General features: G+C 44.3%; 1 protein-coding gene across 2 annotated transcripts in view; it reads right to left on the bottom strand.

Moving 5' to 3' along the window:
• Positions 1-16,547, bottom strand: part of fcho1 (FCH and mu domain containing endocytic adaptor 1) — a 55,894-nt gene that overhangs the window by 27,781 nt on the left and 11,566 nt on the right. The window contains exons 2-9 of one of the 2 annotated variants that reach the window (XM_062998812.1): positions 11,991-12,045; positions 8,506-8,597; positions 4,659-4,733; positions 4,259-4,400; positions 2,200-2,352; positions 2,006-2,110; positions 619-717; positions 436-532 (exon numbers count right to left, since the gene is read on the bottom strand). In XM_062998812.1, the coding sequence (XP_062854882.1) occupies positions 436-532; positions 619-717; positions 2,006-2,110; positions 2,200-2,352; positions 4,259-4,400; positions 4,659-4,733; positions 8,506-8,597; positions 11,991-12,023 (796 nt within the window). In that variant the 5' untranslated portion in view covers positions 12,024-12,045. Of the gene's footprint in view, positions 1-435; positions 533-618; positions 718-2,005; positions 2,111-2,199; positions 2,353-4,258; positions 4,401-4,658; positions 4,734-8,505; positions 8,598-11,875; positions 11,892-11,990; positions 12,046-16,547 lie in introns of those variants that run through there. The other variant, XM_062998813.1, reaches the window with a different exon arrangement.

Below are 16,547 nucleotides of genomic sequence, written 5' to 3' on the forward strand. Positions count from 1 at the left end.
CATCAAAGAGACCCCAAAGGTCACCATGACTACTTAAAACTGCCAGAATTCACCTATCAGGTCCATAAAAACCATACACATGAACTTGGGTATACAATTACTGACTGTAGCCGATCTGTAGCTCTTTCCACTTTAGGATCCTGCAGGGACACTAACACAGGAATGTTATTTATATGATAGATAATTGTGATTTATAAGTGTTTTTTTAAGTGTTTGTTGTCCTGGTATAAGTGCATCAGGTGCAGCAGTGTTGTTGGGATTTTACAATCCCGTTAAAACTTTATTGTGCAAAAAGCAAGACAAGATACAGTCAGTAATTGTATACCATGCAACTAAAAGTGCATCAGTACATTCGGTGTGGTTTATATAACCAGTGTATGAACTACGTACGTGGCTGTACCTAATAAAGTGCTCAGGATGGTGGGTCCACGTTACCTGGTCTGTCCTTGCCCGTGCCCTTCTGCTCGGTGAACTTCTGGATCAGGGTGGCGATGCCGATGTTCTCCACGTTCTGCTTGAACTCCTCGTGAACCTGAGCAGGGTGCAGAGCCTGATTCAGACTTAGGTTCGAGCATACGGGGGGGGGGGGGGGGGTGTCATTTATTTCGGGGGACTTACCTGGCCCACTTGGACGTGCGTGTCCTCTATGGAGTGCGAGTAGGATTTGATGAGCTGCTTCATCCGGCGTAGGTGATCCTCCTCGATGTCCTGGAACTTCTGCATGGATTAGAAAGCGGAGCGGAAAGGAAGTGAGGCGCGGCTAAAGGACGATTCACCTACGCGGATAATAATCGGCTCGTCCGGGGGTGGGTTTGCCAGAGAGGTTCTTCATAGCCGCTGCAGTTACGCCCTCTGCTGGCTGATCGATGGTGCTGCACAGAGACGGGGGATCATGGAGATCGGTGTGTGATCGAACGTCGTCGTAACTGCACCATCCTGACAGAGAGAGAGACCCACTTCCGGCCTTAGTCCCGCCCATTTGAACAACTGGCCAATCGTTGTTCATATAGCCGCTCAGCCTCGATCGGTAAGGATGCAGCGTGTGTTTGTGCAAAACACAAATTTGAGACGGAACATGAAGCCTCGCACCGTCGCTGGATGTTCTAGGTTTACATTCATCTATTAAGGGAGCTGTGCTGTGTATCGTAGCTTCTATTTATTCTATCATTTAATTTATGAGTGTAATTTAAGGACTGACGTGAAATGTGGCTCTTTTCTTTATAAATCTGTGAAATCTGTGATTTTTGACAAACGAGGTCCCAGAAATTAAGCACATTTGACTGTGAATTTAGTACGGCCCCTAATAATGATTAAAGCTGAAGTACTCAGGGTTCCTTTGATACCATGTCTGTGTATGTGGGGTTATTTTCTTAAGCGTGAGACGTAATTTTATCTCTACGTTATACGAGGTAGGAGATATGGGTCTTGACTAGGGATGTAACGATGCACCACAAGACTCAAAATGCAAAGATTCCACGATTCAAATCGATCTGACATGTAAAATGAATCGATATTCACTTTAAACAGCAGAGGGCGCTGGCGCTATACACCTTGCCTGGTTGACGTCACTGGCGCTGTATGCCTGGTGGCCAAATTCGGGGTTTTTCAGCCAAATTAAGCTTTATTCAAAATTGTTTTGCATAGTTTGTACCTACATTCATTATTTAGATCAATTAAAGATAATCACAAATACGGGATTTTATTTTCTTTTTTTTAAGAGAAATAATAAAAGGAAACTTTGTCATAATTTGTCTTGTATCGTGAACCCAGTATCGTGAATCGCATCGTGGGTAGAGTGTATCGTTACATCCCTAGCCTTGACAATTGCCGCTTTGCTATGGAGTCGTCGAACACCTGAGTAGCAGGAGGGAGGGACGTCTACCTGTTGAACGAAGTCTCTCGTGTCCGTACGACTTGTGGTCTGGTCTGTGTGGTTTGTTTTATTGCAGAAAAAGAAGAAAAATCGTGACATGGTTCCAGGACCTGTGGTGCTGTGAACACAAACCTGTGCAGATTCGCTCATCTTCTGCTGGAAATCTCCTCCAGCGTGGTTAAACTTCTCCACACACGCTGCAAACGACTTCGCTGCTTTCTTAGACTTCAGCTCGGCCTGAAATACCACAACCGAAAATGTGTTAGTGTGTGAGGGGAGGAAGTGGCCTGATGGTCATACACACACACACTTACACACACACACACCTTCTCGAGCTCTTTCTGAGGAGCACTTTCCTTGCGTAGCCGCTCCAGCTCCGTGCACTTGGTGTGATATCCTTCTCTGTTCTTCTGTAGCTGCCCGTTCTGAACCTGGAGAGCCTGGATGGCCTCCAGAGTTCCCATCACCTCCTCCTTCGTCTAGGAAAACACACACACACACACACACACACACATTATACTATAGTACTACACTTCTGACTGGTCTGACTGTAATGTTATAAATATAAACCAGTGTGCCCGTAACCAGTGGGTATGACTATATCAGAAATGCATGTGTGCTGGCACAGTGGTGCCGGGTTCTGTAAGGGAACCTTCATTTCCTCCCACCTCCCCAAAACATACAGAAGATAAACTGCTGTTCTGAATCACCCCGGGTTGTTTTGGGGTTGTGCGATACATCAATAATTATAAATAAGTTAATGACAAGCATGTAAACGAGTTATTTATGTGAGTGCCGTCCTACACGGTAATGTGAAGGAGATTTTAAATATGAAGCTGCAGAGAAATTAAAAAATATCTAAGCAGATAATAATAATAATATTAATAATAATAATAATAACAACAAAATAGAATAATATGAACGATAAAATAAAACAATATTAATAATAAGAAGAAAATATTAACTATAATAAAAATAATATTTATAATAATAACAGTAATAATAAAAATAACAATAATACATTTATTATTATACTAATTCAATTAATATAATTATTATTACTAAAATAATAAAATATAATAATAATAACAAATACAACAACATGTATTTTTTCTATTTTATTTTTGCATTTTCTCCCAATTTATCGTAGTCAGTCTGTCTTCCGCTGCTGGTGGATCCCTGATTGCAGTCGTGGTGGTGGGTATATTGCTGCTCACGCCTCCTCCGACCCACACGCAGCCCTTAGCGGAACCCTTTTCCACCCATGCACTCTGCACAGGCACCTCTATCCGCCAATCAGGGTCCTTACACAGCGTTTGAAGACCCCGCCCTCATAGTCCGGTCATCCCTCCCTGCACGTACTGCCAATTATGCCCGCTAGATGGCGCCCAGTCGACCGGAGGCAACGCCGAGTTTTGAACTGAGGAGTTCAGAATCTTGGCCCTGGTGTGCTAGCGGAATATCCCACTGCGCCACCTGGCCGCCAAGATTATATTGTTATTATTGTTGTTATTATTATTATTTAATATTTATGTGACGTTAATGTGAAGGAAGGAGATTTTAAATCTGAAGCTGCAGAGAAATTAAAAAATATCTAAGCTTATAATAATAATAATAAATAATAATAATCATACATAAAAATAATGATTTTACTACTAATAAAAATAAAAAATATTAATAGATAATAATAATATAAAACAAAAATAATAATATGACCTATAATAAAAAATTATAATAATGACAACAGCAATAATAACAATAATTATTAGAAAAAGAACACATAATAATTAAATTAATATTAAATAATAAATAATAATATTAATTATTATAAAAAATTTAAGATAAAAAAATAACAATCTAATAATATAAAATTTATAAAATATGTAATAATCAATATAAAATATTATTTTCAGATTTTTTATTAAGTAAAACAACAACAATAATTCTTATAGCAATATCAATTATTATAGTTAATTAAAATTATAATTTGTATTTTTATATTGTTTATATTGCATCTACCTTTTAGTATTCTTTTTTATTATTAGTAGTAGCTTGTGTTTTTATTAGCATTTAAACGAATTCAGGCTGATTTAGTGCTCTCAGGATGATAATAAGATAAGAATTTATATAAACTGTTTGTTTACACGAACCAGCTCGTACTGCCACCGATTAGCATTATTCAGAAGATGTGACGTCAGCGCGCGGTACCACCATACACCGGCGGTGAACCTCGTTAGCATCTCTCTACCCGTTCTCTCTCTCTCTCTCTGTGTGTCTGCATTAGCGTGTGGAGCAGCAGGAGTTTCTGACCTCACGTCTCGGAGCAGAGAGACCGGAGCGGTTTATTAAAGCGTAAATAAAACACAGAGCTTCGCCGCCGCTTACCTTACGGTGAACTTTGACCTGCTCCTCGCTGTACTTGTTGACGTCGCGGATGAGGTCGTTCATCCTCCTCATGAGCTCGAGGTGGCAGAGGGCGAGCTTGTCCGAGGAGATCCGGAACACGTCCCACAGGGGGGCGAAGGTGCTACAGGGAGGGAAATTTCATTTAGGGAACAGAGTCGATCGCGATCGACGTACTGGGCACCCCTGACCTAAATTCTATCTGGTCCTATAGATGTCTCTTTTTATTTATGGACTTTAATGTCTCTTAAAATGTTTACATTTACCAAGCTATATAGCAACACGTTCACTTCTCGCTGATTTATACAGTATATAGACTTTATAAAGATGTACCTGGGTGTGTAAACAACATAAAGATGTTCATATAAAAACGATCACTTACCCGAGCGGGCTTCCATTGCTGGCCATCTTAGCCAGTTTGCTCATGGATTTGGAGTAGGTCTCTTCAACAGCAGCCCTAACGTGGACGGAAAACACACACACACACACACGTACACACACAGATTTACATTAATCTGAAGAAAATGACGCGTCACAGGTTCATGTCATTAACTGATCTGAATGTGCTGGATTACAATATCTGACTCTGAGGAAACACACATCGACATGATTCGCTTTATTCATTCATCCGTCAATCCTGGTCAGGGTCACGTCGAGTCTGACCCACCGGGCAAAAGACAGGAAACACCTCGGACAGGTCGCCCATACATCACATGGTGGACGATTCGCTTATAATCTCCAAATCAACTTTAGACGAGATACACTTCCCATAGAAGACACCCAAGTTTACAAATAATCTCCTAAATCAAAAGGGAACGGGGTTGTGATGAGGTCACGACAACTTTCAGCGCTATTAAATTGATCACTGGTCCCCCTTTTTTTTTTTCCTGATCTAGTCGTATCCAAATTTTATGCCACTTCTTTTCACCAGCACCAGACATGTTCATACAGGGATCAGTATCGCATACAGAGGGTCACGCACTGCTCTCCGTCATTCACCGTCTCTGCGCAGTGCCTCAACCATCCACCAGAGGTCGTCATTGTAGCAGCGATGAAGAATCCCTCCGACCCTCCCACTCAGCAGACGTTAGCCGGGCACCCAGCCGCTAACACGCTCACAGACACGAGATCTCGCCACCCGAGCGCCCACCAAAAATGTTTTTCAAGTTGTCTGAAGTTTGGGTGAAAGGGGGTAACAAAGCATGTAGAGAAACAGATGGACTACAGTCAGTAATTGTAGAACTACAAAGTGTTCCTATACGGTAAGTGGAGCTGATAAAATGGACAGTGAGTGTAGAAACAAGGAGGTGGTTTTAATGTTATGGCTGATCGGTGTATATATATATACAGTGTATCACAAAAGTGAGTACACCCCTCACATTTCTGCAGATATTTAAGTATATCTTTTCATGGGACAACACTGACAAAATGACACTTTGACACAATGAAAAGTAGTCTGTGTGCAGCTTATATAACAGTGTAAATTTATTCTTCCCTCAAAATAACTCAATATACAGCCATTAATGTCTAAACCACCGGCAACAAAAGTGAGTACACCCCTAAGAGACAACACCCCTAAATGTCCAAATTGAGCACTGCTTGTCATTTTCCCTCCAAAATGTCATGTGATTTGTTAGTGTTACTAGGTCTCAGGTGTGCATAGGGAGCAGGTGTGTTCAATTTAGTAGTACAGCTCTCACACTCTCATACTGGTCACTGAAAGTTCCAACATGGCACCTCATGGCAAAGAACTCTCTGAGGATCTTAAAAGATGAATTGTTGCGCTACATGAAGATGGCCAAGGCTACAAAAAGATTGCCAACACCCTGAAACTGAGCTGCAGCACAGTGGCCAAGATCATCCAGCATTTTAAAAGAGCAGGGTCCACTCAGAACAGACCTCGCGTTGGTCGTCCAAAGAAGCTGAGTGCACGTGCTCAGCGTCACATCCAACTGCTGTCTTTGAAAGATAGGCGCAGGAGTGCTGTCAGCATTGCTGCAGAGATTAAAAAGGTGGGGGGTCAGCCTGTCAGTGCTCAGACCATACGCCGCACACTACATCAAATTGGTCTGCATGGCTGTCACCCCAGAAGGAAGCCTCTTCTGAAGTCTCTACACAAGAAAGCCCGCAAACAGTTTGCTGAAGACATGTCAACAAAGGACATGGATTACTGGAACCATGTCCTATGGTCTGATGAGACCAAGATTAATTTGTTTGGTTCAGATGGTCTCAAGCATGTGTGGTGCCAATCAGGTGAGGAGTACAAAGATAAGTGTGTCATGCCTACAGTCAAGCATGGTGGTGGGAATGCCATGGTCTGGGGCTGCATGGGTGCAGCAGGTGTTGGGGAGTTACATTTCATTGAGGGACACATGAACTCCAATATGTACTGTGAAATACTGAAGCAGAGCATGATCCCCTTCCTCCGGATACTGGGTCGCAGGGCAGTGTTCCAGCATGATAATGACCCCAAACACACCTCTAAGACGACCACTGCTTTATTGAAGAGGCTGAGGGTAAAGGTGATGGACTGGCCAAGCATGTCTCCAGACCTAAACCCAATAGAACATCTTTGGGGCATCCTCAAGCGGAAGGTGGAGGAGCGCAAAGTCTCGAATATCCGCCAGCTCCGTGATGTCGTCATGGAGGAGTGGAAAAGCATTCCAGTGGCAACCTGTGAAGCTCTGGTAAACTCCATGCCCAGGAGAGTTAAGGCAGTTCTGGGAAATAATGGTGGCCACACAAAATATTGACACTTCAGGAACTTTCACTAAGGGGTGTAATCACTTTTGTTGCCGGTGGTTTAGACATTAATGGCTGTATATTGAGTTATTTTGAGGGAAGAATAAATTTACACTGTTATATAAGCTGCACACAGACTACTTTTCATTGTGTCAAAGTGTCATTTTGTCAGTGTTGTCCCATGAAAAGATATACTTAAATATCTGCAGAAATGTGAGGGGTGTACTCACTTTTGTGATACACTGTATATATATATAGATATGTGTGTGTGTGTGTGTCTAGTAGTTTCTATATTTATATTTATGTATGCGAGGATGACAACAGACAGAAAGAACCAGAGCCAACTACACATCAGCATGACCTCAGCCGCCCTGTGTGTGTGTGTGTGTGTGTGTGTGTGTGTGTGTGTGTGTGTGTGGTTGGTGACAGTAGACTCTTTGTATGGTGTTAGTCCTCACATAAAGGTGTGGATTAACACCTCAGTGTGTGTTTACATCACCGGTGCTTCTGTCTAAACATGAGTAGAGATTCCTAGCAGTAGCAGGAACAGTGTTAGTAACAGCAGCAGGAACTCAGTGACATTCGGAAACATTTATTCCTCATTAATAAAAAAAAAAGGTCCGGGTACATCCCTATTATAGATGGATAGATGGATGGATGGATGGATACTTTATTGATCCCGAAGGAAATTCGAGTCCCAGTAGCATTGTACATAAAATCAAATCGAATTACAAAAAGTACAAACACTGACAGATTGAATAACCTGAGTTTCACATATACTGCACAGCTACAGAGCAGTTATTAATGATGAGGATGGATTGAGTGTAAATAAACAAAATAACCAGTGGAACGGAATTAAAAAGTGCAGGAGGGCGCAGTTCCAAGTGTATAGTATATGGTACAGATTAAATATAGATTCAATATTAAATATAAAGCGATGAGTGACAAGTAGTCCGGTCGTCCCACCCAGCAGACACGGTGGCCAACGTCGTGTCTGCTGCAGGCAATGCCAATTGTGCCCGCTAGATGGCGCCCCAGCCGGGACTGGAACTAAACTGATTTTGGCTGGTTTTAAGATGGGTGTCCCAGTAACCACTAAGATGGCGCGCGTAGTACGTACGGGGTGCACTGCTTCCGATCCAGTACCTACCTGTTTGAGTTTGCGATTTGGGACGCAGCCCTGGTCTTGGGAGGAGGAAATTATGCGCGAAGCCTGTAGTGACCGACTGCCCCGAACCCACCTTCCCAACCCCTCACACACACTCACTTTTCTAAGACTCTTCTTTATGCATGTGATTATAAAGGAAGAGCAAACTATAAGCGGGTTGCCAAGACCATCACAATTACACAGATTATTTTCTCATTCAGTTTTTTTAATTACCCGCTCAGGTTAAATTGCCCGTTCCGACTCTAAGTGCCCCTAAAGCTCTTTCTCTCTCGCTTTTTTCTCTCCTCGTTTCACCCCCCTCGGTGTCTCGGTGTCTCACCTCTCTCGGACGAACTCCGCCAGCTCTTTGGTGGCGATCTGGCCGTGCTTCATGTTGTGGTAGAGCACGTCGAAGCCGGCGCTCTTCTCGCCCTGAAATCACACACAAGCCCACATTAACCACGCTTTAATGCATTTCTCCTGCGATTTAGCCATATCCAATTCCTCCAACTCCTGACTGAGCAGGGTCGTGACTAGCACACGCCCCCCTCCGACACGTGTGCAGTACAGGCCGCTTCTTTTCATACGGAGATCCGAATCGCGCACTGCTCCCCATTATTCCCCGTATCTGTGCAGCGCCATCGATCAGCCAGCAGAGGGCGTGATTCTAGCAGTTATGAGCCGGATATGCCAATTATGTCTGTGTGGGTGCCAGGCCGGCTGATAGCGGAGCTGAGATGTCGGCGACGGTGGGCTGGAGCATTTTCTCGTGCTGCGTACGTTGATCAGATCTGGTTTATGTTGATTCAAATATCCATTTATCCAAAGCGACTTACAGTACTGTGACAATATACAGTCTGAGCAATTGAGGGGTAAGGGCCTTGTTTAAGGGCCCAACAGTGGCAACCTGGAAGTGGTGGGACTTGAACCAGCAACCTTATGATTACTAGTCCAGTCCCTTAACCACTAGGCTACAACTGCCCTGTTGTAAATACATAAAGTAAAAAACTTCAACCATTTGGTGGTGCAATGGGCTACACCCTGGTCAGGGTCTCGTGGGTCAGGTGCCACCCGGAAACAGTAAGGTCAAGGAGAGACCACGCCCTGGATACCACACCAGTGGTAACCAGGATTAATCTCTTGACACGCATCTGTCATGGTATAGACAGATGTATAGGAGTTACGTGCACATCTGTAAAAGCAGACGCGCACTTTGGATCAACACATGCTTCCTTCTGGACCATGTCCTCTTCAGGTTAGACCATGCCAACACATTAGTCACCAGGCTGGCATCATGTTCCAGTGAAAAGTAGGGACCGTAATAAGTAGGAACACTTCCACCTGGAGCGAATAAACACTTAGTTAAGAGGAACTGATGCGTCGATCATCTGCGCCTCCAAGCCCCCTTTGATGGCTGTAAATGGCAAGGCAGAAGGACATGATTATATACCCTCCCTTCCAGCTGATCTCCATGATAGGTGGGCCCCGTAACAATCTAAGAATCAAATGAAATGTAGACACGACGATTCTGATGAGCATTAAACGTCACTAGAAGCCGCCGAACGTGGCTCATGAACATTCGGCCACAGAACGTCGGGAACGGAACCCAGTCGGGGTCGGCTTTCGGCGAACGTCTCGGTTACACCCGGACCTGGATCGGATTTCAGCTCGGCCACGTTAACGAGATCAGATTAACAGCGATTAAAACCCAGATGTTTATGGACGCCACTGGGAGCGTAAATAAGACCAGTATGGTGTGTTCGGTTTGAGAGGTTTCTGAAACCTGAATCCGAGAAAGATGAGCCGCCTTATAACCCCCCCGCCCTGCTCCCCACTACCTACCTGATCAGCTCCTCAGTAGAGAGGATTCTAATAACACATGGAGTCATAATCAGATTATTTACATGACTACATGCTTCTGACGTTGCAGCAATGGTTTAGGGAAGGCCCCTTCCTGTTCCAGCATGACTGAGCTCTATAAAGACATAAACCGAGCCCTGAGCTCAGCCCCACTCAACACCTCGGTCTTCTTTTGACCGAACGGGCACAAATTCCCATACACGGACACACTCCAAAGTCTAGTGAGAAACTTCTCAGAAGAGCGGCTGTTATTCCAGCCGAGAAGGTCACACAGACGTCGCTCTATTTTACTACGGTTTGTATTTGAAAGGCGTCCGGATACTTTTGGCCATACAGTGTAGTGCAGTTCTCGATTTCTCTTGCACGCCGTCGTTCCTCCTCTCGCTCTCTCTCATGCCAAGTTCACGCCACACGACTTTCCCAGTCGTCGGGTCGCTGTACGGTTCACACTACACGTCTGGATCTCTTGTAATCAGGGATGTTGGGTTGCTTTCGTTCTGCCTCTCCTGTCCGATCACTCAGGTTTGGGTAGGAGAGGTGGGCGCTGATGTCCTGTGAAAGCCTTCATGACCTTGTTACCTGCTCGCTCTCCCTTTTAGTTCTGCTGTAATAATTAGGGCTGCCGGAGTCTAAAACTCTCTGTTAAACTGTTTAACTCAACTAGCATTGTACATTATTAACTACATTCTCTGTTGTTTTACCCCGAGGGCATTCTGATGGAAACCTGTTTACCCGCCGAGGTTAAGGATTAAGATCAAGACTGCCGGGACAACTATGCTGCTCCTGCCGGATGTGACGGGTCTGGAGTAACTGCACCAAGAATGACAAGAAATCACTACAGACTTTATTGAAGACTAGACCGAATAACAACTCTATTATTATTATTTATTTATTTATTGCCAGTTATAACTTTTAGTTCATTTAATTCTGTGTTTGTATGATTTGTGTAAATCCTGTTTATTTAAAGTTTCCTCCAGACCACCCAAGAAGGACGGGGGTCCCTGCTGAGTCTGGTTCCTCTCAAGGTTTCTTCCTGTAATTTTCAGGGAGTTTTTCCTTGCCACAGTCGCCCTCGGCTTGCTCAACAGGGGTTTTTGTATCTGTCGGTCCTGGATTTTGTAAAGTTGCCTTGAGACAATGTCTATTGTAAAAAGCGCTATATAAATAAAGTTGACTTGACTTGTAACCGGGAGTCTTTCAGGTCGGTGTGTATTTCACACTACAATCACTGACTGATCGGCGATAGGGGGTCACACGCTACACCATCTATCACCGACTGGAATCGCAGACGAGCTTCTCTGGTCTCACAAACTACGTTCTGTCACGAAAACAAACGTGAGAAGTGATGAGGGGTTTAATGACACCACGTCCAGAAATGCACGTCAGCAAGTAGCGAGAGATCAAAGTTTGTGCGCTGATGTGCAGCGTAAAATCTAAGAGGAAAAATAAATGAATCTGAGTGGATTTGGCAACGTGAACAGCATGGATCGTTCTATAGTGAGTTGGAGGTTAATAAATATTGTTTGCAATGCAGCGTGGGTGTTTTGTAGAGAACGATCAGGTCAGAAATACTGTAATACGTGTGTGTGTGTGCTGATGTATTCTGATATAAACTATATTACGCCCCCTGTACCACCTGTTTACACTCCTCTCCTGCGTTTCCCTTCGCGCCGTATCCTGCGTTCTCATTGGCTGTTCGACACAGCACTCGTTGCCAGTCGGGCAACTCGGATCCAGATATCTGACATGCTAGAAATCTCTCTCTCGGTCGCCGAGCGAACGCCGAGTTGCTCCCGACCAGTCACCGAGCGAAAATCGTGTAGTGTGAACCGGGCATAAGTGGGACGCACCTGAAATAGCTGGAAAGGTGTGCACAGAACCTGGAGCGCTCCGTCCCTGAGGACACACACACACACACACACACACACACACACACAGAGTAGTATAAACAGAACACACACTCACCCAGAAGTTGTTCTTGAAGTACGCCGTCTCCATTCTGAGGCCCCTCTAGAAAGATCTGCACAGAAAATGAGAAGCGTACGGCGCTCATGAGAACTCCGACGGTTCTGCGCAGCGGTGTGACGTCACACCGACGTTTAAACGAATTAGAAAGGTTTTTATTCGATCGAAACATCGACGTAAACATCGTTCGCTCAAACACAATAGCTCGTCAGTGCCGAGACCTCAGCTGTGCTATCAGCCGGTCGGGGATTCCTCGTAACTGCTGTGATGATGCCCTCTGCTGGCTGATCGACGGTGCCGCGCGTGCGTGATTCGGATGTCCGGAGTGGAGGTCTGCAGCAGTACAGAGGAGAAATAGAATCTGGGAACTGGATATGACTAAATTGGGAGGACATTTGGGAGGGAGGGAAGGAGCCGTGAGCGCTAGAGAGAGGGGAACGTGGATCTATTACACCTCCGAGTAGCAGACCCCCCATGAGGGTATCGTGCTGCAGTGCTGTGAAAAAGTATTCACACCCTCACCCGATTTCTATTTTTCAGATCTTTCGACTACAACTGAACACAAATGTATCACCCCCTGTGAAAAAGTAATCACCCCCCTAAACCTAACGACTAGTAACGACTGCAATCAAACAGTTGTGATAAGCTGAGATGAGTCTTCTATGTCAAACTGGTCTGCAAGAAAAACTAAGTATATAAAAGACTATAAAACAACAGTCGGCAGGACCTGACGTCTTCCTCTTGCCTATTTTTTAAATAAGTGTACGTGAAGAACATTTTCCTGAGTCCGACATCAGTTTTTGGGACAGTGGGAGCCTTGTGGGTAGAGCTTCGGGCTGTCGATTGAAAGGTTGAGAGTTCGGATCCCAGCTCTGACACGCAGCCACTGTTGGGCCCTTGAGCAAGGCCCTTAACCCTCACAGCACACGTGTATATGTATATATGACAAATTTATTTATTTACTCATTTATTTATTAGGATTTTAACGTCATGTTTTACACTTCGGTTACAGGAACGGTCGTTACTCATTACATTCATCAGCTCACAAGTTTAACATCGAACACAGTCAGTCATGGACAATTCAGTATCTCTAGTTCACCTCACGGCACGTCTGTGTACTGTGGGATGAAACCGGAGCACCTGGAGGAAACCCATACAGACAACAGAAGGACCAGGACGGCTCCACCTGGGGATGAAACCCAGGACCTTCCCGCTACCCACAGAGCCACCGTGCCGCCTATATATGATAAATACAGTCGACCCTCGAGTTACGAACCATTGGTTTACCATACGAACATTTCGGGTTACGAACGATCTTTTGCGACTTAACGTACGAACAAATTTCGGATTACGAACTAAAATTCGCATTTAAAAGAGCATTTAAGAGATTAGAGAGGTTAGGTGAGGGGGGGGGGGAGGTCTGGCACGGATTAATTCTATTTATATTATTTCTTATAGGAAAAATAGGTTTAACTAACGAACATTTTGACTTAAGAACAGAGCTTCAGAACCAATTAAGTTTGTAAGTCAAGGGTTCACTGTAAAGGTGTTCTATTGTAAAGCAATAAAACAACAAACATGCCAACTGAAACTTTAATGACGTTTAAGGCGCATTCACGTGAGAAGCAGCAAAACCGTTTTTGCGCTGCCGTGTCGTTTCCTATGGAGCAGTGTTCATTTTGACAGCACATTTTGATTTAGTCTTAGTCATAGTCTTTTGACTAAAATGTAATTTAGTTTTAGTCATAATTTAGTCATCTGGATTGTTTTAGTTTTAGTCGACTAATTATCATAAGAATATAGTCGACTAAATCTACAGTCGATTCAGTCGACTAAAATATAAAGGGTGTAAAATGTAAATGCTTTTTTATCAGTTCCCTTAAATTATTTAAGTCATTATATACACTTACACAAAATGAAACATTTTTAAGCAGTTATGGAATATTATTAATGTTCGAATGTGCAATACACACAAAACCAGATTTAACTTATTTCAAACATCTTTATTTACCTGAGCTGCTTATTGAGCATAACAATAATAAAATATTAATGAGCAGTAGTTCCGCTCTGCCTGAAACATATATGCATTGTTCATAACAAATTGCACATTACGTTCTTTATAAAACTGGGTACCGTAAAAGCAGCCGTGCCGTTATGTTGCTATTATACTGCCAGCGGTGCCAGATGTTTCAGATCTGTTGTGTTTTTACCCGAGATCGTCGCCCCACATGGTTTACACACATCGTCTTGTTTTTCACGACGTCAAATGAGAAATGTGTCCAGATATATCGACTCTCCTCTTTCTCCCTGTTGACATTGTGGAGTTAACTTAGTTCCATGAGTAAAGAAAGTTCACAGGCTGGTCTGGTCTTCCCGGGTTTAGATCAAATATGTGCGAGTGTGGTCTTACCGCGGTACCGCAAAAGATTAGTACTGATTGGATGGCTAATCGGCTTGTCCCGCCCCTCCACATACGCTAAAGTAGTTCTGATCGGATCTCTTCCTAACTTGTCCCGACCTTCCACAAAACTAAATCGGTTCTGATTGGATGTCGTCCCTGCCAAACATTTTCGTCTCGTTTTTATTCGTTGACGAAAGTGTCGATTCATTTCGTCATAGTTTTTATCTTTTTTTGTCGTTTTTATTTAGTCATCGTCTCGTTTTCGTCATGAAAAAAAAGGTTCGTTGACGAAAACTATGACGAAAATCATTCGTCAACGAAATTAACACTTGTGTGGAGTGTGGCGCCGGATTTTTGCACCCCGATTTAACTTTAGTTTCAGCTGTTTGCTGACCTTTTCAAAGCTCCTCCGATGAGACGAACTGTTTGACACGAGGCGGTAAAAGCGACTCACAAGACTCAGCGTGACTTACTGTAGTAAAACAGCGAGTGAGGAATGTGATTAGTGGAGGAACTTATGAGCAGTAATAATGAAGAGAAGTTTAGTGCTCCTGTCTCCTTCTTTTACTACATTAAACCACGTTAAGCTTTATTTTCAACCAGAAGCGTTTTAGACTCTGGGAGAAGCTGATTCTGATTCTCACCATTTCTCAGAAGCTGGAGCTGTAACACAAGTTTAAAAGTGAAACAGGGAGGAAAATCCAGATAAACACAGGTACATGTGGAGCTGGAACCCTGGATCTGAACCTTATTCCACACTCTGGTGAGGTTTTACCGCTCCAGCCGAGCGCCGAACAAAGCGGTCCCTGACTCACCTGATGATGCTAGTCGTCATGGTAACGTGTACACTAAGCGGTAGAGTGAACGTATAAACAACCGAGTCTTCACCTGTGATCAACTAATTCGATCAGACCGAAGGAAGTCTTTGCCCCGACATCAGCAGAGACGCTCCAGAATAAAAGAGGACGGGAGCGCCGTGATGAGACGGAAACCCAAAACTCCCGCAGGGGTTCAGGGGGGGTGAGCGAGGGCCATGAGAGGCACCGCTAACAGAACGCAGAGGTACCACGGGGGTGAAAACAGAGACGCGGACTCGGGTTTCAGACACGCGATGGAATAAAGACCGGGCGTCCGTCTGAAAGCCCTCGTCCGCTCGTTCTCGGCTAGCTCGTTAAGGTTTATATAATCCGAAAGAGCGCCGTGCTAATCGTTACATCACAATACAAGCAGTAGCCTAGTGGTTAAGGTACTGGACTAGTAATCAGAAGGTTGCTGGTTCAAGCCTCACAGCTGCCAGGTTGCCACTGTTGGGCCCTTAAGCAAGGCCCTTAACCCTCAATTGCTTGGACAGTACACTGCCACAGCGCAGTGGATAAAAGCGTCTGCTAAATTGGAGCAGTTGAGGATTAAGGGCCTTGTTTAAGGGCCAACCTGGCAGTGGTGGGACTTGAACCGATCACCTTCGGTCCTTAATTTGTATTTACGACCCGATCCGGTCTGTTTAGCTCTCTATAAAGATACGGGGGTGCTCCTGACACACTTGGCTCGCGGTTGCTAATAACTGCCGCGCTGGGATTCCGGGAACGCTCGGCTCGGGGCACAGAGAGCTGGAACCGAGCCCACGGTGCCACGCCCAGATAAAGCTTAGTCATAGTTCACTGAGGAGCAGCCAAGTACTATCAAAACAGTGCCCCCCCCCCCCTTCCCCGGCAAATAGGTAAGAGCCTCCCATTGGATAATTACTGCATGGGTGATTATGTTTCAGCTGGCGACAAGTTATTTAAGCCTAACTGATGCAGCTTCTCATTTGTTAAACAACCGTGTGGAAAGACACGTCCTGTGGTCGTGGAGAAGATGTTCATCTGTTTCAGAAGGGTCAAATTATTGGCATCAAGCAGAGAAAACATCTAAGGAGAAGCTAAAACGACTAAAATCGGGTTAAGAACTGTCCAGCGCATTATTAAAAAGTGGAAGGACAGTGGGGGGGGGGGGGATTTCGGGGGAGAGGGAGGAATGTGGTCGGAAAAAAATCTTGAATGCTGGTGATGGGCGATCACTTAAACGTTTGGTGAAATCAGATGGTAGAAGAACTCCAGTAGAACTCAGGGATGTTTAATAGTGACAGTAAGAGCATTTCCACATGCACAATGTGAAGG

This window comes from Trichomycterus rosablanca, chromosome 7 (genome assembly GCF_030014385.1).
Source record: "Trichomycterus rosablanca isolate fTriRos1 chromosome 7, fTriRos1.hap1, whole genome shotgun sequence".
Taxonomy (NCBI): domain Eukaryota; kingdom Metazoa; phylum Chordata; class Actinopteri; order Siluriformes; family Trichomycteridae; genus Trichomycterus; species Trichomycterus rosablanca.